The sequence below is a fragment of the Geotrypetes seraphini genome, chromosome 9 (genome assembly GCF_902459505.1).
Source record: "Geotrypetes seraphini chromosome 9, aGeoSer1.1, whole genome shotgun sequence".
Classification (NCBI taxonomy): domain Eukaryota; kingdom Metazoa; phylum Chordata; class Amphibia; order Gymnophiona; family Dermophiidae; genus Geotrypetes; species Geotrypetes seraphini.
In genome coordinates, this window is record NC_047092.1 from 82,385,840 (window position 1) to 82,413,358 (window position 27,519).

A 27,519-nucleotide genomic window follows, 5' to 3' on the forward strand; every position below is an offset into this window, starting at 1 on the left:
AGTAGTCTCAACCACCTAATGGAACAATATGGTTGGTTGTTATGTGGATAATGGATTAATAAAAAAAATTTTAAATGTTTTAATTGCCCCTGCAGAAATTCATAGGTAGGCCTTTTTGGTTATAGATCTGTTTTTGGAACACTGCCCAGAAAGTATTTTAACACTTGGCTTGGAGTTCACCAAAAAAGGAAGAATATAATTAACAAAATTAATCATAACATTTGATTGATTAAAGAAGCATTTACATCGACACTGGCCTTTATGGAATCTGAACTGATAGGGCTGTGTCCTGAAATTTCAAAACTTTAAATATGAGTGGAATTTCTTGGTTAACTATTGAAATAACACACCTCAAATAGGAATAATGGTTTGCTTTTGGCTATGTAAATATTCTTACTGAAGTGGTTGTCGATGGTCTTATGTTGGATGTAGCAGTGATACACTACATATCTATATTGCAAGTTCATGGTGATGGTACTATCACAATAACATTGTTTCCTAGTACTTGAGGGTATATCTAATTAATACATGAGATATTTGCCTGCATACTACCCACATTGTATAGCCCAGTGGTCTCAAACTCAAACCCTTTGCGGGGCCACATTTTGGATTTGTAGGTACTTGGAGGGCCGCAGAAAAAATAGTTAATGCCTTATTAAAGAAATGACAATTTTGCATGAGGTAAAACTCTTTATAGTTTATAAAACTTTCCTTTAACAGTTAAAAGGAAAGATATATAAACTATAAAGAGTTTTACCTCATGCAAAATTGTCATTTCTTTAATAAGACATTAACTATTTTTTTTGCGGCCCTCCAAGTACTCTATTTTTTTTCTGCAGCACTCACATTTAAAGTTCAATATCTTTTCTTTCTCAAAACTGGCACATTTCAATCACTAAATTAAAAATAAAATCATTTTCCTACCTTTGTTTGGTAATTTCATCAGTCTCTGGTTGCACTTTATTCTTCTGACTATGCATCCAATACTTCTTCCCTTCTTTCAGCCTCCTGTATGCTTCCTCTCCTCCAGACCTCATTCCCTCCCCCAACTTTTTCTTTCTTTCTCTGTCTGTCTTTCTCTGATTCCGTGCCCCATTTTTTGCTTTGTTTCTGGTTCCCTGTCCCCACCCCACCTTCTTTCTTTCTTCCTTCCTTCCTGCCCTTCCCCATGCCACCGCCGCCGCGGAATAGGCTGCTGCTGCTGCCGCTATCGGAAACAGGCTATCTCCCTGCTTCTCTTCTGCACGGGGCTGACCAACTCTCACTGCCCGATGTCAATTCTAACGTCGGAAAGGACGTTCCGGGCAGCCAGGCAGCGATTGACTAGCCAGAACGTCCTCTCGACGTCAGAATTGACGTCGGGCCACCAGAGTTGGTCGGCCCTGCAGGGAAGAGAACAGTGGACCGCCCCCCCCCTTGGTACGCCACTGGAGCAGCAGCGTGTCTGGCCGGCTTGTTCGTTCAAAGCCGCGGGTGGTGGCTCCTTGCGAGATCCGCGCCTGCGTCTGAAGCCTCTTTGATGTTGTGACATCAGAGAGGCTTCCGATGCAGGAGTGGATAGCGCAAGGAGCCGCCAACCCGCGGCTTTGAACGAATGAGCCGGCTGCTGCTCCAAAAGGAAGAGAATGATGGCCTCCAGACCGCGGGCCGCAAATAAAACCTGGAGAGCCACATGCGGCCCGTGGGCCGTGTGTTTGAGACCGCTGGTATAGCATTATACATATTCATTAGGAATATCCCAAAAGCACTACTTGTTGGTAGCCCTCAAGGTGGCCTTTGAAAACATAGGTGTGCCCTTCAAGTAAGAGCACTTCAGTACACATATCCCCTCCTATGTGCTTAGAGGCCAGAATCGGTTGACAAGGTGATGCTAGGAATGTTTCTGTTTACAGGTAATGTGTTCATCTGTCAGAAGTTGACAGAAGGAAGCGTCAGTCAAAATGAGAGCGATAGTGAGGAAGATATCTCGAGTAAAGTGGTGTATAAAATTGGTGAGTTCGTGCTGCTCATTTTATGTAAGTACTAGGAGAACTATGAGCATAATGTCTCACAGTTGACTGGATATCTAGTCAAAATAAATCTGTAAAGCTAAACTGATAAGAAAATGGGAGGCACAAGTCTTTTAAAAAGGATCAGTGAGAAATGAGCCTGACAAGTCAAAACCGTGCAAGACAATCACGCACAGGCAATGCCAGGCAGACAGTTGTGCGCAGGACATTAGCGCGCTGGATTAAAACAGTATTTTAAAGCGCTCTGAGGGTGTGTGGGGGGGAACCCTCCATTTTACTTAGAACTGTTGGCGCTCCCGTTGGGAGTGGGGTGGGTACCCATTACCAAGGAAAGTGTAATTGTTCTCTAAAAATTAGGGAAAAAGCGTTGTTTCCTCTATAATGGGGGGATCTCCTCCCCCAACGGGAGCGCTATCAGTTCTAACTAAAGTGGAGGGGGGGTTCCCCACTCTCCACCTACACGCCCCTTGGAGTGCTTTAAAAGACTTATAATCCAGTGTGCTGATGTCCTGCACGTGATTCTGCCTGGCATTGTCCGCACGCGATTGTCTCATGCGGTTTAGTCTATGAAACGAAATGAGATATGCTCTGCAGTGTCTCTCTTTCCTAATGGCTGCCTTCAATAAAGTTACATAATTTAGAAGAACCAAAATATTTTAGCACCTCTTTTGATCTTTTACTGTTAGCAATCTTAATGGTACCCAGACACTACCTTCCAGTCTGGCAATCAAAAAGACCAGATGTGGGAGAGGAGCTCCAAGCCCTGGTTTTAATCCCCTGATCTGAAGATATGATGCCATCTGAACCATGAAGGAATGCCAAAAAGGGTTAAACAACTAAAGCAATCAAAGACCTGTACATTTCCAATTAAACCACCCATAGGAGGGCTAACATTGGGGGCACCACTGATTTTGCTGAAACCATTTGCTGAGAATATTGGAGAAAAGGAAAAATCACTTCCATCAATCAAAGAAGGTAACCAAATTTAGCACTTATATTAAGCTTTAAATATGGAAGGTTTATGCTTGGAGACCTGGAGGTAAAAAAGGTCAAGCCCCCCAAAAACCTCACCATTTTGAGATTTGATCTCCCTCTTTGAATTTTGCAAAATACCTCTTTATTTTTCCCTATATCTGTGTTGACTGAGTCAAGAATATTGGAGAGGCAGACCTGAATCTTTTAGAAGAGGAAGATTACAAAGAGCAAAAAAAACCCAGGATTCTACAATGTGTTACAAGCAAAATCGAGGTAAAATTTGAAAGACTGATTGCTTGGGTCAACAAAGCAGAAGAGTTCATCTGCAGTCTTATAAGAATGGTGGGAGGAAATAAGCACAACACAAGATATACTGGAGAAAATCAGATCTCAGACAGGTTAGAAGACCAAAAGAATGGAGCATGTGCTCCAAAGCTGTTCATCACTTTGGGTGAATCTCTTCATAAAGGTGGTTAATAAATCCCAACAAATAAATAATAAACCTGTGGATTTAGCCTAGCTAGGCCTCTAACTCCAGCTGAGGTAACAGCCATCAAACAAATGTCCAAACGAAATGCTTCAGGGGAGGATGGCTTTTCTGCTAAATATTAGAAAACAATACGCCAGAATATAGCCCTCATACTCGAGCTGTTTAATGTTGGGGCAGAGGAGAGAAAGTTAATGGACTTAGTGCACAGAGTGAATGCAGTGGTACTGCACAAGGAGGACAAATCTCTTAACTACTGTGGAAGTCATACACCAATAGCTTTACTGAATTATGATACAAAAGAGATCTCAAAGATTTTAGATACCCGACTAGAAAAACTCATGTGAGGATTAGTCCACCTTGATCAAATGGGTTTTATCTGAGGTAAAAGGCTAGGTGACAAAAATCCAGAAGGGTGGTTCATCTACTGTTTTGCCTGAAAAAGGCCAGAGAAACAAAGCAGTTTTGTGACTTCAAATATAGAAAAAACATTTTGACAGGGTAGGGTGAGGCTTGCTATTCAAAGCACTATAGTGCTTTAATCTGGGAGAAGCCTTTATTAAATGGGTGAAAGCCCTCTATGCTCACCTGAGAATTCCTATCACACTGAAGGATAAGACAAGGCTGTCCCATGTCACCATTGGTGTTTGCCCTGATGACTGAGCACCTAGCAGAGCACATTAGACACAACATGATCAGCCCAGTAAAAAAGAGGACAAGAGTAACGAAGTTCTAGTGCAGGGCTGGGCAACTTATTTTTTTATACATGAATGTCTGGATTATCCCTTGTGAGCTGCAATATGCAAGTTCAGAAGTGCACAGAGCTCTGTAGACCTCCTATGATAAGTGAAAAATCATTAGAGTGGCTATTCTAAAAATAGTTGTGGAATACAGTATTTTAAAATCTTCAAAACTTTGGTTGATATTTTCTATGTATATTTCCTATGGTCTTGGGGGCTGCATAAATTTCAATGCAAGGCTGTGGTTGGGCTGCAGGTTTCTCACCCCTGTTCTATTGACACGGTGATCTTAAAAACCTGGAGAGCTCTCTTCTGCCTTTGTTGCAGGAGTAGAGACCTTTTTCTAATATCAGGGTTTAAAGTTAAATATACAAAAAGCTGAGGCTATATTGATTAACTAAACTGAGGAGATCAGATCAACTTTACTATTCCGCATAATGAAAAATGAAATATGATATCTGGGTATAAGGCTGACAACATCCACAATGGATGGTTATTTAGGAAATTGGAAAATATTAAATTATTATATGAATTAAGTGCTCTAAATTTTACATCTAGACTTTGTGGTGGTGGTGGCCTTCAAGGTTACAGAAATTGAACCTGATCACTGATGGATCAGGGTTTTTTTTCTGTCTCCCATACTTCTCATTTTGCAAACTGGTATTCTGTAGTCTGGATAGTTAATTTGCTGCTTGCCTGTTATCTTAGGGGATCTTGGCCATGTGACCTCAATTTCCAATCCCCAAGTAGAAGAGGGAGACAGCCGCTTTTTGGCCAATGAGGTTCTCCAAGAGGTATGAATGCTAGTTTATAATCTTGAGGTACCGACTAAAATGCTTATTTGACTTTATTAACTGTAAATGACAGATTTGCAGCCTATAATAAATAAATTCTAATAAAATAAATATAGTGAATGGGATCTTGGAGTTAGGATCATAGTAATTTTTGTTAGCCATGGATGAAGGGTCAGAAAATCTTGACATGTGGTGGGGAAACATCATCACACTCCTAGACTAGTCCTTCTTCGATACCAAGACTTCTGTTAACTCCATTAATGACTGGGTGGTGTTTGGTAACTTTGAAAATACTTTGGTAATGTTGGACAAAGTGCACAACTTAACAGTTGTTGACAAATCAGAAGACATAGGAATAAAAACTAAAACTGGCAACAGATTTAAGACCTTAAAGCTATTTTTTTTCAAACTGGTAACTTATTGACTGATTAATGTTCTCTTGCTCTCTCTCTCATAAAAATATTAGGGCTGTACATCATTAAAATATTTAATTGCATGATTAATCTCATAAAGCGGCCCCTTTCTTCCTGTATAGTACAATATATGCATAGCAGATATAAATTCTCAAAATGGACATATATTTCAATTCAGTTATCCCATAAAAAGGCGATATATCAAATCTGATCCCAATACCACCCTTTCTAAACTAAAAATAAAATCATATCTTACCTTTTGTTATCTGGTGATTTTACCTTTCTACGTCAGGTCAACTACAGCATATAGAGACCTAGGTGAAAGAAAGATCTTGGATGCACCACTTCAAGGATCATAAAGAATTCTCCTCTGCTTGTATTGTGGTAATAGATCTCCTTCATCGATCTGAAAACCTTCACCAATTAGTTGGCAGAAAAAGATACCGGCCTGATAACTACTTTTTTTAATTTATTAATTAGTTTTAAATAGTTTAAATATTTTTAAAATTATTTTAAATAAACATGGTCATCGCTGAGTCATAAGATTTTAGCATAGTAACATAAATGGTAAGAAGTGTATATGAATTAATCAAACAGTCGCGGTTTATTTTTGTTTGTATATATTGTATCACTGAGATGACTGTATGATATGATGCTTTTGTACTTTTCTTCCTGAAATATTTCCTTACTGTAATTTGATATACTTGATGGGAGTTCTACTTCTGGTTCTTCCTTGCTTCCTTGGAAGCTTTCTCTATTGTTGTTATCCTATCTATAAAACTAATAAAAATATTTTGAACTAAATTATTTTAAATATTATCCAAAACACAATAAAAAATTTGTGAATCATAGGGTGAAAGAACAAATATCTGTACGGTAGTCACATTCAATTTTTAGAGATTGCCACTGCAAGACCACAAAATTGTGGCTATAATCTAATGTCTTATGCAGAAAAAGCATTAAGCCACTTATCTTAATTTCAAGCAGCACGATCTGCACTCTCAGGACTGCCCGCACTGTGTCATCTTATCTATGGGTCCCGTTTCGCCACTTTATAGTCAGCTTCATCAGGATTCAAAATGGGTTCCTGATTTGGTCTGTGTTCTCTAAACGCACAGAACACAGATCAATTCAGGAACCCATTTTGAATCTTGATGAAGCTGACTATTAAGTAGTGAAATGGGACCTATAGATAAGATGACACAGTGCGGGCAGTCCTGAGAATGCAGATCGTGCTGCTTGAAATTAAGATAAGTGGCTTGATGCTTTTTCTGTATAGGACATTAGATTAAAGCAGGGATATCAAAGTCCCTCCTTGAGGGCCGCAATCCAGTCGGGTTTTCAGGATTTCCCCAATGAATATGCATGAAATCTATGTGCATGCACTGCTTTCAATGCATATTCAATGGGGAAATCCTGAAAACCCGACTGGATTGCGGCCCTCAAGTAGGGACTTTGAGATCCCTGGTTACAGCCACAATTTTGTAGTTTTGCAGTGGCGGTCTCTAAAAATTGAATGTGACTGCCATACAGATTGTTTTTTCACCCTATGATTCACATATTTTTTATGGTGCGTTGTAAAATACTTTAAAAAATTTTTTTAAAATCTAAACTATTTAAAACTAATTAATAAATTAAAGTAGTATTGGGCCGGTATCTTTTTCAGCCAACTAATTGGTGAAGGTTTTCAGATCGATGAAAGAGACCTATTATCACAATACAAGCAGAGGAGAATTCTTTATGATCCTCAAAGTGGTGCATCTGAGATCTTTTCTTCACCTAGGTCTCTATATGCTGTAGTTGACCTCCTGATATGGATCTTTTGTATTTAGTGGGGTGACACAAATGATTTTCTACTTTTTTGTTTGATTTTAGCTTTCTAAACATCTTGCTCCACATCTCTGGTTCTATTTCCCTGTGCTATGTCTATTCACTCTTTCTTTCACTTTTTTTTTCTCCTCTTTACTTTCTATCCTATATCCATTTTACATGATCAATTTTTCTTCCTTCTTTTGAAATGTCTAGTTTGTCTCTTCTCTGCCATAATCTCCCTCCCCTCTCCTCCTGCTCACCACTCTATGCTCACCATTTCTCTCCTTCCCTCCTCTGTCACCATTTTCTTCATTTTTGTCCCTCCCTATTTCCAAAATCTAGTTCTCTATCAAACATCACTCTTTCTCACAGCAAATCTTCCTGTGATCCTCCCCTCTCCCCTCTCGTCTTCCGTGGCGCGCACACACATGCTTCCTGCATCTTAATATTGGTGATTTCTTTGTTAAGTTGCTAAGGGAATTGGAATATGTACACTAAGGTTCCCTAAGACTACTAGTTATGTTAGGCTAGGTAATATTTAGTTTTTATTATTATTATGTAATGGGTAGGCTCTCCTCCAAGGATTTAGTAGACATCTAAGAGCTAATTAGTTGCTAATAGAGATGCCCTAATTACTTTTTTAGCCTTCTAATTGGTTCAAGGACTTATAAACCACAGATAAGGCTAGGGATGGGTGGGAGGGAATTGATCTAAACTGAGGCTGCCTGTGTCTATTAGCTGTGCTTTATACTGATACTATGTCAATTTTAAAATAGCCCCTTAAAATGCTACATATGAGCTATAACAGATGGTGGTGTAGTAAGGAGGGGTAGGGGCACCTTGTTGGTGGGGGTGCCAGCACCCCCTCCTCCTCTCCACCCTCCCGCCTCTTCCCATTCCTCCCCTCAACATGCACACACCCCTTCCCCCATACCTTTAGTTGAAGTTGTTGTTGACCACCGTGAACAATATGCTCTTTGCAACCCCATTGGCTCACCCACTGATGTCGCTTCCAGGTGTTGCACATAAGGAGTGATGTCAGAGGGAAATCTGACGAGGTCGTGAGGAGCATGTTGTTGACCGTCGCAAGCAATAACTTCAACTAGAGGTACAAGGGAAGGAAATGGGGGTATAGGCGGGATCAGGCAAGAAGCGGGGTGTGTGGAGATGAGGGCGCCTCTCACCCTCGCTAAGCCACTGATAAGAGACTTTCTATACTAAGATAAAAAAACTGTCCCTTAAACTCCCTTGCTTTTTTATTATTATTATTATTTATAACTTTTAAATTTTTACAAGAATACATCTTGCTTCATGGAACCTTAAACTCCTCTGCTAAGTGAGCAGAGTACTTAAAATAAAGCTCCTAAGCTTATCTATTTAACTTTATCACTTTCCCAGCAAAGTCTTACCAGTGAAGAGCTCTCTGTATTTGAAAGCCCTTTCAGTACCTTTCCTAGTGAAAAATATTGGTGTTAATGGTATTATAATCCCAGTCTCCTCTGCACAGTGGTCTTTCTCTCTTCACGTGCATGTTTCATATGTCTTAGCAAGCCTTGGACAGGTGATGTATACCTTACAAAAAGCATTTAGAGTAGTCACTTTCATTAACAGCCTCTCTTCTTTCCAGTTCTTCAGTTTGTATTAGATTAAACTCTGTAATTCACTCCTCTGACTTTTTTGGTTTTTTTGTATATGAGCCGATTGTCTGTGCTCTGCTCTCTCATATGGTTGCATTACCTGGTGATTCTTTTCCCACAAGTCAGGCAATAACCAAGACTTGAGTCCCACTGTAGGCTAACAGCAGTCTTTCTCTGATTTTTCCCAATGATATATAGGCAGTCCCTGGATTAAGAACAAGTTCTGTTTTTAAAACCATTCTTAAGCTGAATTTGTATGTAGCTCAGATCTTGTTTCTCTCCACAAAACTGGGGGCAGTGTTTCCTACATTCTGCCCATGGCTGATCCGAAAGCCTTCCCTCTGAGCATAGAGTAGTGAAAAACTTTTTTTCTCTCCCAAAGTTTTTTTTTTTTTTAAATCTTTATTCATTTCAAATCTTAAATCAAGTACAATATTGATATTTATCAATTAAGCATTCAAATACACTTGAAATCCTATAATTGACCATCATATTATAAAATATTACCCCCTCCCTTATTTATTTATGAAAATGATTTGTTTCAATTATAATCAAAAATACCCACCCCCTCCCCCCCTTAATGGCTCTCCCAAAGTCTGATCCTAATATTCTTCCCACCTTCTTCACATCCTTGAGGCTCTTCTTGCATCCCTTTCCGTCCATCCCACTGTTCGCTCGCAACCACCACATTGAACATTTCTTGTCCCCTTGCATCTCTACATCAGTCCTTTCCTACCATGTCCAATAATTCTCTCCCCCTCCCTATGCTCAACAAGTTTCCTCTTTCTTCATTTCCCCATGTACACCAGCTCTTTCCCTTTCACTCAGATACCTATGGCCAACAATTCTCCCTTTTTATTCCTTCCCCCCACCTCAGTATCTTTCCCTTAGTCCCTCCAGTCTTCTAGCCTATGTCCCAAGTTCATGCTCCCTCCCGCCTTCCTTCCTTCCTTCCATCCTTGTCCGAAGTTTGCGCTCACTGGAGGAAGTATATACAATAGATCTCTTCCATATTCATTAGGGAAATCCTCATAACCTGGCTGGGCCAAGGCCCTCAAGGATCAATATTGGACACCCATGGTCTAGTTTCCTTGGGAACAAGCCTCTAACTGTCGCAGGGGCAGCTGTGGTCCAGACTGGTGACCCCTATACTTTTCTCTTTTCCCTTTAGCCCATAGAGCATGGAGTTAATGTTCAGGTTTGGCCCCACAGCAGGATACCATCTAGTGTGATTCTATATGCCTTTCTACTGGACAACCTCTGGGGGAGGAAGATGAGGCTCTTCCCTAAACTCTAGAATTTATACTTCTTCCAAAAGCTGAAGTTTTTAATTCTGGGCTTTTTTTCTTGAGCAGTGCCTCATAAGGTTCTTCTAAAACTACCCAAAAGGCACAGGTAAAATCCTGAAAACCCTCTGTGCAAATGGCATTCCTAAGTAGCAAAGAGACTGTCAACTTGAGCTTGAGGTTTATTAAGCAGTCTTTGATTTGTCTCTAGTGCCACTCTCTGGCTGGTAGGGCTTGCTGCAGTTGTCTTGCCAAGCTCAATTTGGATAGACTGTAACTGTGTCCTACACTGCATCTACAGTTTGTCATGGGGCTGCTTCTGTAAATCATTTTCAGTAAATCATTTTCAGTAAATAAAGCATGCAACATTTTAAAAAGGCAAGAGATGGTGGTAGAATAGAGGACTATTTTAAATGGAGGATCTGCAGAATATAACCAGGACTTGGAAGTAGGTATTCACATTACAAATATATTGGTGCTCTGTGCCAGGCTTCATGTTTTTCTTTTAAATTGATTGCATAGTACCCATGCCATTATTGCACTAATGCTAATGACTTATTTCTCTGTCTTTTCTCTGGAAGGATTTCTGCCACTTGCCTAAGGCAGATATTTTTGCTCTTGGATTAACAATTGTATTGGCAGCAGGAGCTGATCCATTGCCATATAATGATGAGAGATGGCACAGCATCCGCCGTGGTAACCTGCCTGCAATCCCACAGAAAATTTCTGATGCATTCTATGATCTGTTAAAGGTCTGTGCCAATAAGAGAAAGCTAATGGAAACACAGGCCAAATATTTTAGTTTCCTAAGCCATTCATGGGATTCAGTGTGTGGGTGTGTTTGTTTCAAGGAGAAATGTCATCAATATTGTGCATTCTGCTGTTCAGTAGAATGCATTGTGAACTACTGAGTATTCAGAACATGGTGATAGTGGGAAACGCATAAACTCATGTTTTGTGTTAGAGATGAAACAACATGGAAAATGTACATTTAGTTGAAACAAACCATGTCATCTTTGGAGGGAGCAAGCAGTGTGCTGAGTGCTGCAATGCAAATGGTATAGATGTGGAGGAAGGGTGGGAATTGTCCTTTGGGTTTCCACACTTCCATTTTGCAAATATCTCACACACTGCAGTATCCAGTACTAGTACTATCCAAAGAAATAATTGGCATATGTATTTTTTTATATTTCCAAATTTGTTTTATCCAGAAAAGCTGTAAAATAGAACATGGAACATTACATTCCCCTGTGCAACCTGTCATCTCTTTACATGTTCATTTTTCATGCCCTCCTTCAACCTCTAATAGCTAGGGTTTGGTTGTTCATATTGAACACCAGGTATTGAATCTCTGGTCCCCTTCCTTTTATGAAAAAAAAAAATTAATTTTCATCCCCTTTGCTTTCTTCCTTTCCCTCCCCTCAGTCATTCCTTCCCCCTGGACTCAAGTTGCACAGTTCTGTATACTAATTTGTAGATACCATCCCTAAATATTTGTTATCCTGATTTCCACCTATTTAAGTCTCCATATCTCATAAAAGCTGGCGCCCTCTGGTATTTGTGTTTTCACTTTGAATATTTTAATAAACATTGTACATACGTTGCAGCCCACACTCCAGAAGTCTACTATCCTTATATGTCACTTTTTCTCCAGGTTTTTCACTTTCATCTAATTTCTTCCTCCTCTTGCCCCGCCACCCTCCCCCCCCCCCTGTATTTTTTATAAATTTTTTTTCTCCTGCACAAATCGCAGCTCCCTCTAGTGTCCCTCGAGTTTCTTCAAGTATGAAAATAAAGCCTCCGGTGTTTATAGATGCAATTGATAGACAATGATAAAGCTTGGAATGGTGTTTATATGCCCCTTGGATGCCTAATATCAAGTCCTGTTTCCTCTAGATATATATAGTAAGATTTATTGAAGTTCACATTCATTAATCCCTGATCTCTGGAGAATTGTAAAAAACCAAAGTCAGAAGAAAGAAAGGAAAGGAAAACAGAAGAAGGAGAGAGAAGAAAATAGAAAGGAAAGGAAATAGAAAGGATCCCTTTCAAAAAGGGATCAAGAGGAGAACCGGGCAACTACAGACCTGTGAGCCTTACGTCTGTCCCTGGAAAGATGGTTGAAGCACTGATCAAGGATAGCATAGTCCGGCACTTAGATATACACGAATTGCTGAAACCCAGTCAACATGGGTTCAGGAAAGGGAAATCATGTTTAACGAATTTGCTTCAATTTTTTGAGACCGTGAACAAGCAAATTGATAGTGGAATGCCGGTGGACATAATATATTTGGACTTCCAGAAGGCATTCGACAAAGTTCCGCATGAAAGACTTCTCAGGAAACTACAATGCCATGGAATAGAGGGAGATATACACAGGTGGATAGGCAAATGGCTGGAAAACAGGAAGCAGAGAGTGGGCATAAATGGGAAGTTCTCAGACTGGGAGAAAGTGACTAGTGGTGTGCCCCAGGGCTCGGTACTTGGGCCGATCCTATTTAACATTTATATCAATGACCTTGAAGACGGAATATCCAGTGAGATCATTAAGTTTGCAGACGACACAAAGCTATGCGGACAATCAGAACGCAGAAAGATAGCGAAGAACTCCAGAGCGACTTGTATCAGTTAGAGAAATGGGCAGAGCAATGGCAGATGAAGTTCAACGTGGAGAAATGCAAAGTAATGCATTTAGGCAGTAAGAATAAGGAACACGAGTATAGAATGTCAGGAGCAACTCTTGGTAAGAGCGAACAAGAAAGGGACCTGGGTGTACTGATAGATAGGACCCTGAAGCCGTCGGCACAATGTGCGGCAGCGGCAAAGAAAGCGAACAGAATGTTAGGAATGATAAAGAAAGGAATCATGAGCAGATCGGAGAAAGTCATAATGCCGCTTTATAGAGCAATGGTCAGACCACACTTGGAATACTGTGTCCAACATTGGTCTCCCAAACTAAAGAGGGATATAAAACTGCTGGAGAGGGTGCAGAGACGAGCATACGAAGCTAATAAGAGGTATGGAGAACTTGGAATATGAGGAACGACTCAAGAAACTAGGACTGTTCTCCCTTGAGAAGAGGAGGCTGCGAGGGGACATGATAGAGACGTTCAAAATACTGAAAGACATCGATAAAATAGAGCAGAAAAAACAAATTATTTACACTGTCCAACGTGACACGGACAAGAGGACATGGTTTAAAGCTAAGGGGGGACAAGTCCAGGACAAATGTCAGGAGGTTCTGCTTTACGCAGCGAGTGGTGAACGCCTGGAATGCTCTTCCACAGGAGGTTATTAAGGAATCCACTGTGCTAGGATTCAAAGGCAAATTAGATGCACATCTCCTTATGAGAGGCATAGAGGGATATGGGTGGTAAAACTACATCAGGTGTATACCTGACTGGGCCTCCGCGTGTGCGGATCGCCGGACTCGATGGACCATGGGTCTGATCCGGAGATGGCAGTTCTTATGTTCTTATGTTCTTAAAGAAGGAATAAAGGAAGGAATTTAAAGATATTTTTATGGTTGAAATGGACAAAGGAATATAATTGTTGTGTTGTAAAGGAATAAATATTTGGGAGATATCAAATATAGATTTCCTATATCTTATGGATTTATATATTTGAATATGTGTTTACCAGTGAACTAATTTAAATTGATATACTATACAGATGATAAATAGTTCATTGGATAAAATACATATAATAGGAAAGATATAACTAATTTAATTGACATATTAGGAGAACTTAAATAATCTGATGTTTCAGGGGAGGGATAGGGGAACTTGCCTAATCCTATGTCTTCAAGTTATCATATAATATGGGGGGTATATGGGAGGGATTAGGATTGGGTTTTTGGGGAATTAATATCTAAGAAAATAAATAATAAATCTAGGGAAGAATAGAAAAATTTAAGGGCTATGAGTATATAAAAAAAGTTACTATATGATACATTATTTAATAAGGTCCATGTGTTGTTAATATATTTATTGAATGATGATTAAAATATATTCTCTAAATGTAAATGGTCTCAACCATCTGATAAAAAGGGAAAAAAATATTTATTTTTAAAAAAACAAAATGTGGACATATGTTATATCCAAGAAACTCACCTATCACCTATAGAATCTAATAAGCTAGAACAGTGGTCTCAAACTCGAACCCTTTGCAGGGCCACATTTTGGATTTGTAGGTACTTGGAGGGCCGCAGAAAAAAATAGTTAATGTCTTATTAAAGAAATGACAACTTTGTATGAGGTAAAATTCTTTATAGTTTATAAATCTTTCCTTTAACAGTTAAAGGAAAGATTTATAAACTATAAAGAGTTTTACCTTATGCAAAATTGTTATTAACTATTTTTTCTGCAGCCCTCCCAAGTACCCTATTTTTTCTGCAGCCCTCACATTTAAAGTTTAATATCTTTCCTTTCTCAAAACTGACGCATTTCAATCACTATATTGAAAATTAAAATCATTTCCTCTACCTTTGTTGACTGATGACTTTATTTTTTTGTGCTTTTAACTATGTTTCCAGGGCCTTCTTGTCCTTTGACTGTTTTTCTCTCCGTCTTCACTTTCTGCCTTGCATCTATCTTTGGCATTAACTTAATATTAAATTTTTCTGCTTTCTTTTCAAAATCTACATTTCCATGTCTTCCCTTCCCTTCTATCTCTCTTCTTCCGTCCCTATTTCCACGGTCTGACATCTTTCTTTCCTTTCTCTCCCTCCCTTCCTTCCTTAATGCCCCTTTTTTTCTGTCTTTCTCTCTCCATGCCCCTTTCTGTTTGTGTCCCGTCTCCCTTCTTTGTTTCTGTGTCTCTGCCCTCCCCCAAGCCACCACCATTGGGGAACAGGCCAGCGCCGAGGTCTTAGCTCTCCCTGCTTATCTTCCCCAGCGTGGGGCCGACCAATTCTCACCACCCGACGTCAATTCTAATGTCTGAGAGAAAGTTCTGGGCCAGCCAGGCAGCAATTGGCTGGCCCGGAACTTCCTCCCAACGTTAGAATTGACGATCGGGGGGCCAGGGAATTGGTTGGCTCCGAGCTGGGGAAGATATGCAGGGAGAGCTAAGACCTCAGCGCTGGCCCTGTTCCCCAATTGTGGTGGCTTGAGGGAGGACAGTGAGAAGGGAAGGGAAGTAGATTGGGGACCCCTGCTTTAGGCGAGCCGCAGTTGCGGTGTGTACGCGATTGTCCTCTCCACAATCAGAAAACTTGTGAAGTGGAGAGGACAGATCGCGGGCCGCAAAATAGTCCCTGGAGGGGCCGCATACAGCCCGCGGGCCACATGTTTGAGATCGCTGAGCTAGAATGTGACTGGTAAAACACTGTTTATCCCAGGACAAGCAGGCAGGTATTCTCGCATATGGGTGATGTTTATCGACGGAATCCAGATGCAGATGCCTCGCAAGAGCAGACTTGCTTGAAGAAACTCGAAGTTTTGAGTCGTCCGCTACCGCGCATATGCCCGAGTGCCTTCCCACCCATGCGCAGGGCACGTCACTTCAGTTCTCAGTTTTCTGTGGAGCCGAGAAGTCCATCTTTGACTCTGTGTTTAACTTCGTTCCTTTGTGCCTTCTCTCAACCGCAGTTTTGGTGGGAGGGGGGGTTTCCTCACAAATCGCTGTTTTTAGCTTATATATTTTATTTTAGTTATAAGAAGAAGAGAAAAAAAATTTTTTTTTTTTTTTGTTAGTTTTCCAGGACAGGCCACTCGGCCGCAGCCCGAGGGCTTCGATTTTGCGGCGGCTATTTTTCCTTCTATGTCCTGGCCTGCCATGGGCTTCAAGAGGTGTAGCAAGTGTCACCGTGAGATCTCTCTTACGGACCCTCACGGACGCTGCCTACAAGTGCGTTGGGCCGAAACAACATCCGAAGTCCGTGCCTAGCCTTGCCAAACACTTCATCCTCGTGCTTTTATAGTGTCGTTGCATTTTGGTGGACAAGATCTTCGAGATGGAGTCTTCTACTGATTCCCTCGACTTCGAGGTGTCTTTGGCCTCGATTCCCACTGAGGGCTCCTTCTGCGCCTACTGCTCTCCACCTCGAGCCTCATCAGACCTTCGGTCGTTTGCAGCGGCTCTTGCTTCGACATCTGCTGTATTTTCCCCTGTTTCCTCAGGTCAGATAGCGCAGCAGTCAGTTCGTTCTGCCGGTGGTGAATTAAAGTGTACTAAGACTCTTGGCCCATTTTATTAAAATTAAACAAGCAAAAGCATCTATTACAGCGATTTGAGATAATAAAGGGCAAACACAGGTTGTAGATAAAGATATAGGTAATTCCTTTTCGGAATATTATCGACAGTTGTACAACCCCAATGACAATGGGGAAAAAGCAGAGGTACAATATTTTTTAGACAAGGTAGATCTACCAGTACTATCGCTTGATGACCAAAAGCTACTTAATGAAACCAATTGCACTGGGGGAAGTAATGGGGGTTATTCAGAACGTAAAAGTGGGTAAATCCCCAGGACTAGATGGTTATACGGGTCATTTTTATAAGAAATTTGGATCACAAGTGGCACCATTGTTGATGTGTATAATCAACAGGATCTCAGAGGGGGGCCATTTGATTCCATGAGAGGAGCAAGTATAGCGATCCTTTTGAAACCTGGGAGAGACTCGTTAAGTTGTAGCTCATATAGACCCATCTCTTTGCTAAATGTAGATGTTAAAATTATAGCAAAAATCTTAGCTATAATATTAGGTAAAATACTCCCTAATCTAATTCATATAGATCAGTCTGCTTTTATACAACAAAAACAAGTGGGCGATAATATCAGACGTACACTACATTTGATGTGGCATGTAAAGAAAACTCAGGAACAGGCGGTTTTAATGGCGATTGATGCTGAGAAAGCTTTCAATCGGGTATCCTGGGATTTTTTGTGGGCCATAATGGAGAAGATGGGAATGCAGGGGACCCTTTAATATTTGGGTTAAAGCGTAATATACCAGGATCCCCGAGCATGTCTCTGGATTAACCAAACTTATACAGAATTTTTCTCTATTGCAAGGGGCACGCGTCAGGGCTGCCCGCTCTCCCCTTTGCTTTTTGCCTTATCTATAGAACCATTAGCAATATTTATTAGAAACCATCCCCTATTAAAGGGGATTCAGATTGCTGGCATTGAACATTGTATAGCCTTATTTGCTGATGACATTCTTCTATATATACAAGAACCAGATCCCACAGTGGGACCTTTAATACAAATTTTTGAGGAATTTGGAGAAGTATCAGGATTTAAGATCAACTTAGATAAGACCGAAATTATGAATCTTACTTTAGAACCATCAAAAGTATCAGATATCCAATGACTATCCCCATTTAAATGGTCATCTAAGGGTATAAAGTATCTAGGTATCCATTTATCAATGGATTCAGTTATTCTATATGAGGCTAATTATAGACCGATTTTATGGAAAATTCGGAAGGATTTACAACGTTGGAATGGGTTATGGCTCTCTTGGGGGTGACATTTCTCCGTCCTCCAGATGAATATTATTTTTGTTCCAGACTCTTCCGATCTCCCTGCCCTCCCGGCTGTTAGAAAATTTATTTGGGCAAATAAAACACCTAGGATTTCCCAGAGGGTGATGTGGTTAATCCTGCTGACCACGAGGCGTCCTCGCAAGCGCTCCGCCCCATAGAGGTGAGTGCATCTTCATCTGCCTCCTCATCCTCTGGGCGTCGAGCGGCACCACAGGTACCGCAGAAAAAGAAAGCGGTACCGGTGCCCTCTTTGGACGAGCGAATTGCAGCCATGCTTCAGGTGCAGCTTAAAGAGCAGTTGTAGCAGCTCCTTCCTGCTCTCTTGGCACCGACCCTTCCAGTTCCGGTCCAGTCTGAGCCGTGGAGCAACCTTTATTGTCGGCTGCTGCTCTTTCGGTACCGGCATATTCCTCTGCTTCAGTCTCCATGCCGGAATTGACTGCCGAACCCAGAGGTCTTCATCGGGCGGTACAAACATCTGACCCCGCACCGGTCTCTGACCCATCTCGGCACCGCCCACCTCTGACTTCCCCGGGTACCGCTTCTCAGTGCTCCGGGAAGTCGGTGCGTAAATCCCGACATCTTGAGCCTTCGACACCTGAGTCTCGGAGTCGGGCTTCTCAAGGCAGGGATCCTGACCTTTCGGATGACTCAGAAGACCCTCTTGTATCTGAGGAAGAAGCGTCGTCCCTGAAGAGGATCCTGCTGGCCGTGATCCTTCAAATAAACAGGATTCATCCTCCTTTACCTCTTTTCTAAAAGAGATGTGTGAGTCCCTGTCTATTCCTCTGGAGGCTGAGTCCCTCTGGAGGCTGAGTCCAAGAAGTACAAGGCTTTTCTTGAAGCTTTGGACTTTGATCAGCCTCCCAAGGAATTTCTCAAACTACCTCTGCACGATATTTTGAGGGAAACCTTTTATGAAAATTTGGAGACATCCTTAACCATTCCCAGTGCTCCTTGCAAATTGGACACATTATATAAGGTTATTCCCATTCCAGGATTTGACAAACCTCAACTGCCTCACGAATCTTTGCTAGTAGAATCCACCTTAAAGAAATCTACTGGCGCTAGTGTCTATGCATCTGTCCCTCCTGGCAGAGAGGGCAAAGCGATGGATAAGTTTGGCAAAAGCCTTTACCAAAATGCCATGCTTGCCAACCGTTCAGGTAACTATTCTTTTCACTTTTCTTTTTACCTGAAACAACTTATCCATCAGCTTTCCTCCTTCGAGAAATATCTCCCAGATAGGAAGCTTTCCTCCTTCCGTCACTGCACATCTAGTTTGTTGCAACTGCGTAAATTCATGGTGCGTTCCATCTATGACACCTTTGAGCTTACCTCCAGGGCTACAGCAATGGCGGTTGCCATGCGACGTCTCGCTTGGCTTCGAGTTTTTCCGAACTCGATGTCAATCACCAAGACTGCCTTGCCAACGCCCCCTGCTTAGGTGATGAATTGTTTGGTGAATCCATGGATTCCACAACTCAAAAGCTTTCTGCCCATGAGACTCGTTGGGACACTCTTCTTAAAAATAAGAAGAAACCTCCGCCTGCCCGATCATTCTGCCAGCAGTCGGCTTACCAGCGGCGCTATTCTGCTCGTCCCTTACCATCGGCTTCCCAACAACCTAGACGTCAACGTCCACAACAACGTCAGCCACCTCGTGCACAACAGCAGCAACAGGTGAAGCCTCCTCCTCCACCGAAGTCAACTCAACCCTTTTGACTCCGATCTCCAGAGCCTAGCCAGCCTTCTTCCATCAGCCCAGCAGTCTCAACCTATAGGAGGACGTCTGTCTTTTTTTCTCAACCGTTGGGAAACCATCACCTCAGACCAGTAGGTTCTCAATATCATCCGCCACGGCTATTCTCTCAAGTTTCAGACTCTTCCCATCCAAAGCCTCCCAAAAGAGTCTGCTTTGAACACTCCTCAGTCCTCCCTCCTCCTTCAGGAGGTACAATCCCTTCTTCTTCTGAACGCCATAGAGGAAGTTCCTCTAGATCAGAAGGGGCAGGGTTTCTACTCCTGCTATTTCCTGTTTCCCAAAAAAACAGGAGACCTCAGACTCATACTAGATCTCCGAGATCTCAACAAATGTTTAGTCAAGGAAAAGTTCAAAATGCTTTCTCTGGCCACACTTTATCCTCTTCTCACTCAGGGCGACTGGCTATGCTCCCTCGACCTCAAGGAGGCCTACACTCACATTCCGATCACCCTAGCATCCAGACAGTATCTCCACTTCATAATCAATCACTGCCATTACCAGTACAAGGTGTTACCCTTCGGCCTTGCCTCCTCTCCCAGGGTATTCACCAAGTGTCTCATAGTGGTGGCCGCCTTTCTGCGCTCCCACCATCTTCAAGTCTTCCCTTAACTAGACGACTGGTTAATCAAAGCTCCTTCCTCTCAGGCCTCTTCATGCCACCAACCAGACCATCCTCTTTCTTCAACTTCTGGGTTTCGAAATCAATCTGCCCAAATCACATCTCATCCCCACTCAGTGGCTTCAATTCATAGGAGCGATCCTGGACACGGTCCTCATGAGGGTGTTTCTTCCATCCAACCGCCTTCAGACTCTTCATCATCTCTGTCAGCAGGTGCTTCCACAGCTCTCCATCTCTGCCAAGCAAATGATGATACTCTTGGGTCACATGGCCTCGACAGTTCATGTCACCCCCTTTGCACGTCTTCACTTACACACTCCTCAATTGACCCTTGCCACCCAGTGGTCCCAGGCGACGGATCCTTCCTCTCAACACATATCTGTGACATCTCTTCGTCGATCTCTACAATGGTGGTTGACATCTTACAATCTCTCCAGAGGCATCCTGTTCCATCTGCCTCCACATCATTTGGTCATCACCACCGACGCCTCCCCCTATGTTTGGGGAGCTCACTTGAACGAATTACAAACTCAGGGTCTTTGGACTGCCCAGGAAAAGAAACATCACATCAATTTCCTGGAGCTCCGAGTGATGTTTTATGCCCTCAAGGCTTTTCAGCATCTTCTTTCCTCAAGTTCTCCTGCTTTGTACTGACAATCAAGTTGCAATGTACTACGTCAACAAACAGGGTGGGACGGGCTCTTGCCTGTTGTGTCAGGAGGCCCAAAAGATTTGGTCATGGGCGATAGCTCACCATTTATTTCTGAAGGCTGTCTACATTCAGGGAGAGCAGAATTCCTTAGCGGGCAATCTCAGCAGAATTCTCCAACCCCACGAATGGACTCTCGATCCCATGACTCTCCAGTCCATTTTCGCTCAATGGGGGACTCCTCAAGTAGACCTTTTTGCAGCTCCTCACAATCATCAGCTGCCCCACTTTTGCTCCAGACTCTACTCCCCTCACTGTCTGGCACCGGATGCGTTTCTCCTGGATTGGACCAACCTCTTCGTTTACGCATTTCCTCCTCTGCCTCTCATGTTGTGAACCTTATTCAAGCTCAAGAGAGAAGAAGCCACCATGATTCTCATCGCTCCACGGTGGCCCAGGCAACATTGTTTCTCCCTTCTACTTCAACTCAGTTCCAGGGAGCCCATCCTTCTACCACTGTTTCCTTCTCTGCTTACTCAACATCAGCAGTCCCTGCTTCATCCCAACCTCCAATCTCTGCACCTGACAGCTTGGTATCTCTCGGGCTGACCTCGGCTCATTCACTTCTTTCTCAGCCTGTCCGCTCTATTCTTGATGCTTCCAGGAAACCGGCCACTCTTAAATGCTATCAACAGAAGTGAACCCGGTTTTCTTCCTGGTGCCTTCTACATCATCATGATCCAACTTCCCTAGCAGTAGAACTGGTGTTGGATTATCTCCTTTCTTTGTCTAACTCTGGTCTCAAATCTACTTCTATCAGAGTCCACCTCAGTGCCATTACTGCTTTTCATGAGCCAGTTCATGGAAAACCTCTTACTGCTCATCCTTTAGTTTCCAGATTCATGCAAGGGCTTTTCAATGTGAAACCACCCCTCAAAGCCCCTCCTGTGGTCTGGGATCTTAATGTGGTTCTTTGTTTATGTTTATTTATTCATTTGATGAATCGCTTATCCATAATTTACTAAGCGATTTACAATAAGATACATGAGCATTTTAAAAACATATTAATAATATCAAGTACGAGATAAAAAAACAGACTCATGAGCTGACAAACACATAAACATTTTAAGACAAACATAAGCATTTTAAAAGACATAATACTATCAAGTACTAAATAAAAAACACTCATAAACAGACAAACACAAAGACACATAATGATAAAAGGGGAAAAGTTACATAATAGATGTTTCGAGAAGAATAAAAAGGGAACATTCAAGGGAAAGACATAAGGAGGGATGACTTAACTACAGTAATAAAAGAATTTCTATTAAAGATTAAAAGCATCTTTAAAAAGGAAAGTTTTTAATTTATTTTTAAAAACACTGAGTTCTTTTTCATTTTTTATGTATTGTGGCAAAGAGTTCCAAGTCTGGGGGGCCACAATTGAAAACATGTCATGACGTCTGGTACCTACCACTTTTAAAGAAGGGACTGCCAGTAACCCTTGTGTTAAAGAATGAAGAGAACGTGATAAATTATGTGGGATAAGCATCCGATTTATGAATGAAGGTTCGTTTGTGGATAGAGTTTTGAATACTAACAATAAAATTTTATATGTTATGCGGTGAGTGATAGGGAGCCAATGCGACTCGATCATATAGGGGGTTACATGGTCATACTTTTTACCATTGTATAAAAGTTTGACTGCAGTGTTTTGAATTATTTGTAACCGTTTTTTTTCTTTTTGTGTAATATTTATTAATAATGCATTACAATAATCAAGCTTTGTTATTAGTGAATGTAGTAGAATATTTAAAGATTTAGATTCAAGAAATTTAGAAATTGAACGGATCATTCGCAATTTATAGAGACAAGATTTGACAACGTTGCTAATATGTCCATGATAGGAAAAATTTTCATCAATCACAACGCCTTAATGAAGCCTCCTTTTGAACCATTGGCCACAGCTCATTTCAAATTTCTCACTTGGAAAGTGGTCTTCCTTATTGCCCTAACCTCTGCCAGGAGGGTCAATGAGTTGCATGCACTAGTTGCCGATCCCCCTTTCACGGTTTTTCACCATGACAAGGTGGTTCTATGTACCCATCCAAAGTTTCTCCCTAAGGTTGTGTCTGACTTTCACCTTAACCAGTCCATTGTCTTACCTGTTTTCTTCCCGAAACCTCATTCTCATCCAGGGGAACAGGCTTTACATACTTTGGACTGTAAACGTGCTTTGGCTTACTATTTAGAGCGCACTAAGCCTCACAGATCTTCCCCTCAACTGTTTCTGTCTTCAGGCTGGGTCGTCCTGTTTCTAAACGCACAATATCCAATTGGCTCGCTGCTTGCATTTCATTCTGTTATGCTCAGACTGGACTGACACTGGAAGGTTTTGTCACGGCCCATAAGGTTCGAGCTATGGCAGCATCTGTAGCTTTCCTCCGTTCCACTCCTATTGAGAAAATCTGCAAGGCTGCTACTTGGTCCTCAGTTCATACTTTCACATCTCATTATTGTCTGGATGCATTCTCCAGACGGGATGGACACTTCGGCCAATCTATTTTGCAAAATTTGTTTTCCTAATGGCCAACCTTCCCTCCATCCCTCTTTTTTCTAGCTTGGAGGTCACCCATCAGTTAAGAATATGCTGCCTGCTTGTCCTGGGATAAAGCACAGTTACTTACCGTAACAGGTGTTATCCAGGGACAGCAGGCAGATATTCTTACGTCCCACCCTCCTCCCCGGGTTGGCTTCTTAGCTGGCTTATCTTAACTGGGAACCGCGCGCCTCCGTCGGGCGGGAAGGCACTCGCGCATGCGCGGTGCGGCCTACTGGAACTTTCTAAGTTCTTAGAGTACAATCACTCTAAAATTGTCCGTACCGGGGCTCCATCGGTGCCGTCACCCATCAGTTAAGAATATCTGCCTGCTGTCCCTGGATAACACCTGTTACGGTAGGTAGCTGTGCTTTTTGTCCCGATTATTGGGGGTTTCAGTCCCCAACACTCCCCAATGTTGCCTATTAGGGTTGTCTACTATCTGTGAGACTAAATGGCAAACACGTTTACTACGCATGGGATTGGCAGCGATAAAGTGTCTTATAGCTTTCTATTGGAAACAACCCCTGGTACCAGATGAACATGAGTGGGGAGCAAAATTTTTAACGATAGGGAGGATGGAAACTTATGTAGCCAAGCGTAGAGGGTACTATCAACAATCGTTACAAACCTGGATTATTACTGAGAAATTGAACTTATTAAATATATAATTTCATAAAGAGATTTTTATATACACTTGATGTTAGATGGGGAGGGACTGATTCAAAATGATACAATGTATTTATTGTAACTAGAATTATGGATGTTAAAAGTTTGTAAAAGGAAATTTTACTACATTGTATGTAATAACTATGTCTAAACTTTAATAAAATTTCAATGATTAAGAAAAAAAAAAAGTGTCTAGACTCCCAGGTCGAAGCACACTCACACTACCTCGAAGGAACCTCCAGCCAAAGCAGATGGTCCAGTTTCAGACGTGGAACCATCCTTGTCCCCTTCTTTCCAGACCCTGTTAGAGAAGCAGTTTATTCAATTCCTTACTAACATGGGACCCAAACTGCTTCCTCTTATCCAGCCTGGTAATTCAGCAGACTCCCGCGAGGTCAAGCTGCTTCCTTTGCCCCAGTCTGAAATTACACACTCTTTGCAGGGAGCAGAATCTCTGCGAGTGTCTGGTCTGGCATCCAAGCACGTAAAGCAAGGGGCAGATTCTTTGCGAGTACCTCGATGAGAATCCTCACACTCTATACAAGGAGCAGAGTCTTTGAGAGTAAATCGAGGTTCCTCCACCAAGCTTCTGGAGCTTTGATCTACAGCCTCTAGTCCTATTCATGCATCGGCTGCCCACGTCTCCGAGGTGAAATCTCCTCGATCCTCGAGATCTGGTTCCAGAGTCCAGACACAGTTCTCACCGACATTCGAGGCCTTCATTGAGGCATCCTTCCAGGCATAGTTTGTCTTCTCATGACAGACCATCTTCCTCAAAGCCTCGATCTACTCCAACCTCGACCAGACCACCGACTCCTCGCTCGAGGTCTCAGATGCTGGACCTCGAGGATGTCCTGGTCTCGATTGCCTCGGCCAAGTCACCAGGTTCCTTTGATGCCTTTTTCCCTGCCGAAGCTTCATCTTTGACACAGGCTGTCTCGACATCCTCGAGTCCTTCTCGAGGCAAAGCATTGACAGATCAACTATCTTTCTCATCTTTCCTGCGACAGGTGGCTGTAGACTTGGATATTCAATTGGATACTGGCTCCAAATATTCTAAGGAGTATCTCGAAGTCATGCATCTTCCTCATCCTCCGGCAGAGTCTCTTAAGCTTCCACTTCATAAGCTTTTGAATCAGACTTTTGATCGTTGCATGGAAACACCTTTTTCTATACCGGCTGTTCCAGGATAATTGGACTCTAGGTATAAGATAGTGCATCGCAAAGGGTTTGACAGCTCTGTTATCTTATCAATCCCTGCTTGTCGAGTCCTCCTTGAAAAGGTCCCATCCTTCCAAGGTTTACGCCACCATCCCTCCTGGAAGGGAAGGGAAAACTATGGACAAATTCGGACGTTGCATCTACCAAAATGCTATGATGTCCTCTAAAGTCTTCAATTATAATTTTCATTTCATCACTTACTTTGTATTTCTTCTTTTTCTTCTACCAAAGTTTTTGAATTATTTGGATACCCAAATGCATTTTGAGTTTCAGCAAGTCGTTGCTTCTTTCTCTCAATTACGTCTGCATCTCCTCCAATCATCTTATGCCTTCGAGTTATCTGCCTGAGCGGCTGCTTACTTTGTAACTATGCATCGTCTTGCCTGGCTTCGTACTATTGACATGGACTCTAACCTAACATTCCTTGTGAGGGCAACGACCTCTTTGAATACATCGAGGCAGCCACCAAGAAATTATCTGACCATGGAAAATCATTTGCTTCTATAGTCAGACCTAAGCCAAAGCCAGCTCCTGCCAAGCCTGCACGCCCTGCTCTTATCTATCAAAGGCGTTTTGCTCCAAAGCTGGCTCCTTATACTCGCCCTCCTCTGAAAAAACAGCAACCTCAGAAGCAACAGAAACTCCAACCTTCTGCTGCACCTAAGGCTTCTCAGCCTTTTTGACTGTTTATAACAGAGCATAACCTCCACCGTTCTGTCTCTGTCTCCTTTTCCCCCTATAGGAGGTCATCTCCATCATTTTTATAACCGATGGACGATAATTACATCCGACCTCTGGGTGCCTACCATCATCGGGGAAGGATACTGTCTTCATTTCACTCAGGTTCCACCAGAGCTTCCTCCAAGAGAATATCCTTCCAATCCATCCCAGTCCGCCCTTCTTCTTCAAGAAGCTCAAGCTCTGCTTTCTCTCCATGCCATCGAACCAGTTCCCTTGAAACAGCAGAACAGGGGGGTTTACTCCCGTTACTTCCTTGTTACGAAGAAGACGGGTGATCTGCGACTCATTCTGGATCTGAGGGCTCTCAACAAATTTTTAGTCAAAGAAAAGTTTTGAATGTTGTCCCTGGCATCTCTTTATCCTTATCTGGATCTCAAGGAGGCCTACACTCATATCCCCATTCATCCGGCCTCCTGTCAATATCTCAGATTTCAGGTAATGAATCTGCATTATTAATACTGAGTACTACACTTCGGCCTGGCCTCGTCTCTCAGAGTGTTCACCAAGTGCCTGGTAGTGGTAGTGGCAGCTCTCCGGAGCCATGGTCTTCAGGTATTTCCCTACCTCGACGACTGGCTCATCAAAGATTCCACATCTCAAGGGGTTATTGTAGCGACCCAACAGACTACCTGGTTCCTACAAAGTTTAGGATTCGAAATCAACTTTCCCAAATCTCAACTTAAGCCCTCACCGAATCTACAGTTCATTGGAGTTGTTCTGGACACTGTCCAACTCAGAGCATTCCTTCCACAACAACGTCTGGAAGCTCTTCTTCAATTCTGTCATACAGTGTCTTCCCACTCTTCCATCTCAGTGAGACACATGATGGTACTTCTGGGTCACATGGCCTCCACAGTACACGTGACTCCTTTTTAAAAAAAATTCTTTATTCATTTTCAAATTTACAGTAAGTGTAACAATATATCCAAACAAATTAACAATAAATAACGCTTAATACCATAATCATCAATGGTACAAATAATATGCTCTTATCGCCCACCCTTCCCACCCTTTCTTATCATATAATCAATACCTTATACAATATGTAACAATAAATTTACCCTCCCCCCCTCACGATCAAACTTGTAAATTTAAGGGAAAAATAAAATAAAATAAAGTCATCTAATCAGTACAATACTTTGTAAATGGCTCCCACACATCCTGAAATTTCCTGAAAAAACCATGCTGTATTGCAATAAATCTTTCCATTTTATAAACATGACAAAGGAATTCTACCAGAAATTATAATTTAATCTACTCCAATTTTTCCAATTATACGTAATTTGTTGAATGGCAACCTCGGTCATAAGTAATAATTTGTTGTTTGTAGAAATCTGACTTTTTGCTCTCATTGCCATACCAAACAGCACAGTATCATATGATAATGCCACTGGGTTATCTAATAAACAATTAATTGGGTCCCAAATTGATGTCCAAAAATTCATAATGGACAATAGAACAATAAATGATCTAAAGTCCCTGCTTTGAGATGACAGTGCCAACATTAATTAGACTTAGAGCTATCCAATTTTTGTAACCAAACAGGGGTCCATAATGTTCTATGTAACAGAAAAAACCAAGTTTGTCTCATAGATGCCGACATTGTACA

The 27,519-nt window shown here is 41.9% G+C and overlaps 1 protein-coding gene across 4 annotated transcripts in view; it reads left to right on the top strand.

Annotated features, from left to right (window-relative positions):
* Positions 1-27,519, top strand: part of WEE2 (WEE2 oocyte meiosis inhibiting kinase) — a 181,189-nt gene that overhangs the window by 87,820 nt on the left and 65,850 nt on the right. For 3 of the 4 annotated variants that reach the window (XM_033959701.1, XM_033959703.1, XM_033959704.1), the window contains 3 exons: positions 1,893-1,991; positions 4,920-5,005; positions 10,735-10,905. In XM_033959701.1, the coding sequence (XP_033815592.1) occupies positions 1,893-1,991; positions 4,920-5,005; positions 10,735-10,905 (356 nt within the window). The remainder of the gene's footprint in view (positions 1-1,892; positions 1,992-4,919; positions 5,006-10,734; positions 10,906-27,519) is intronic. The other variant, XM_033959702.1, reaches the window with a different exon arrangement.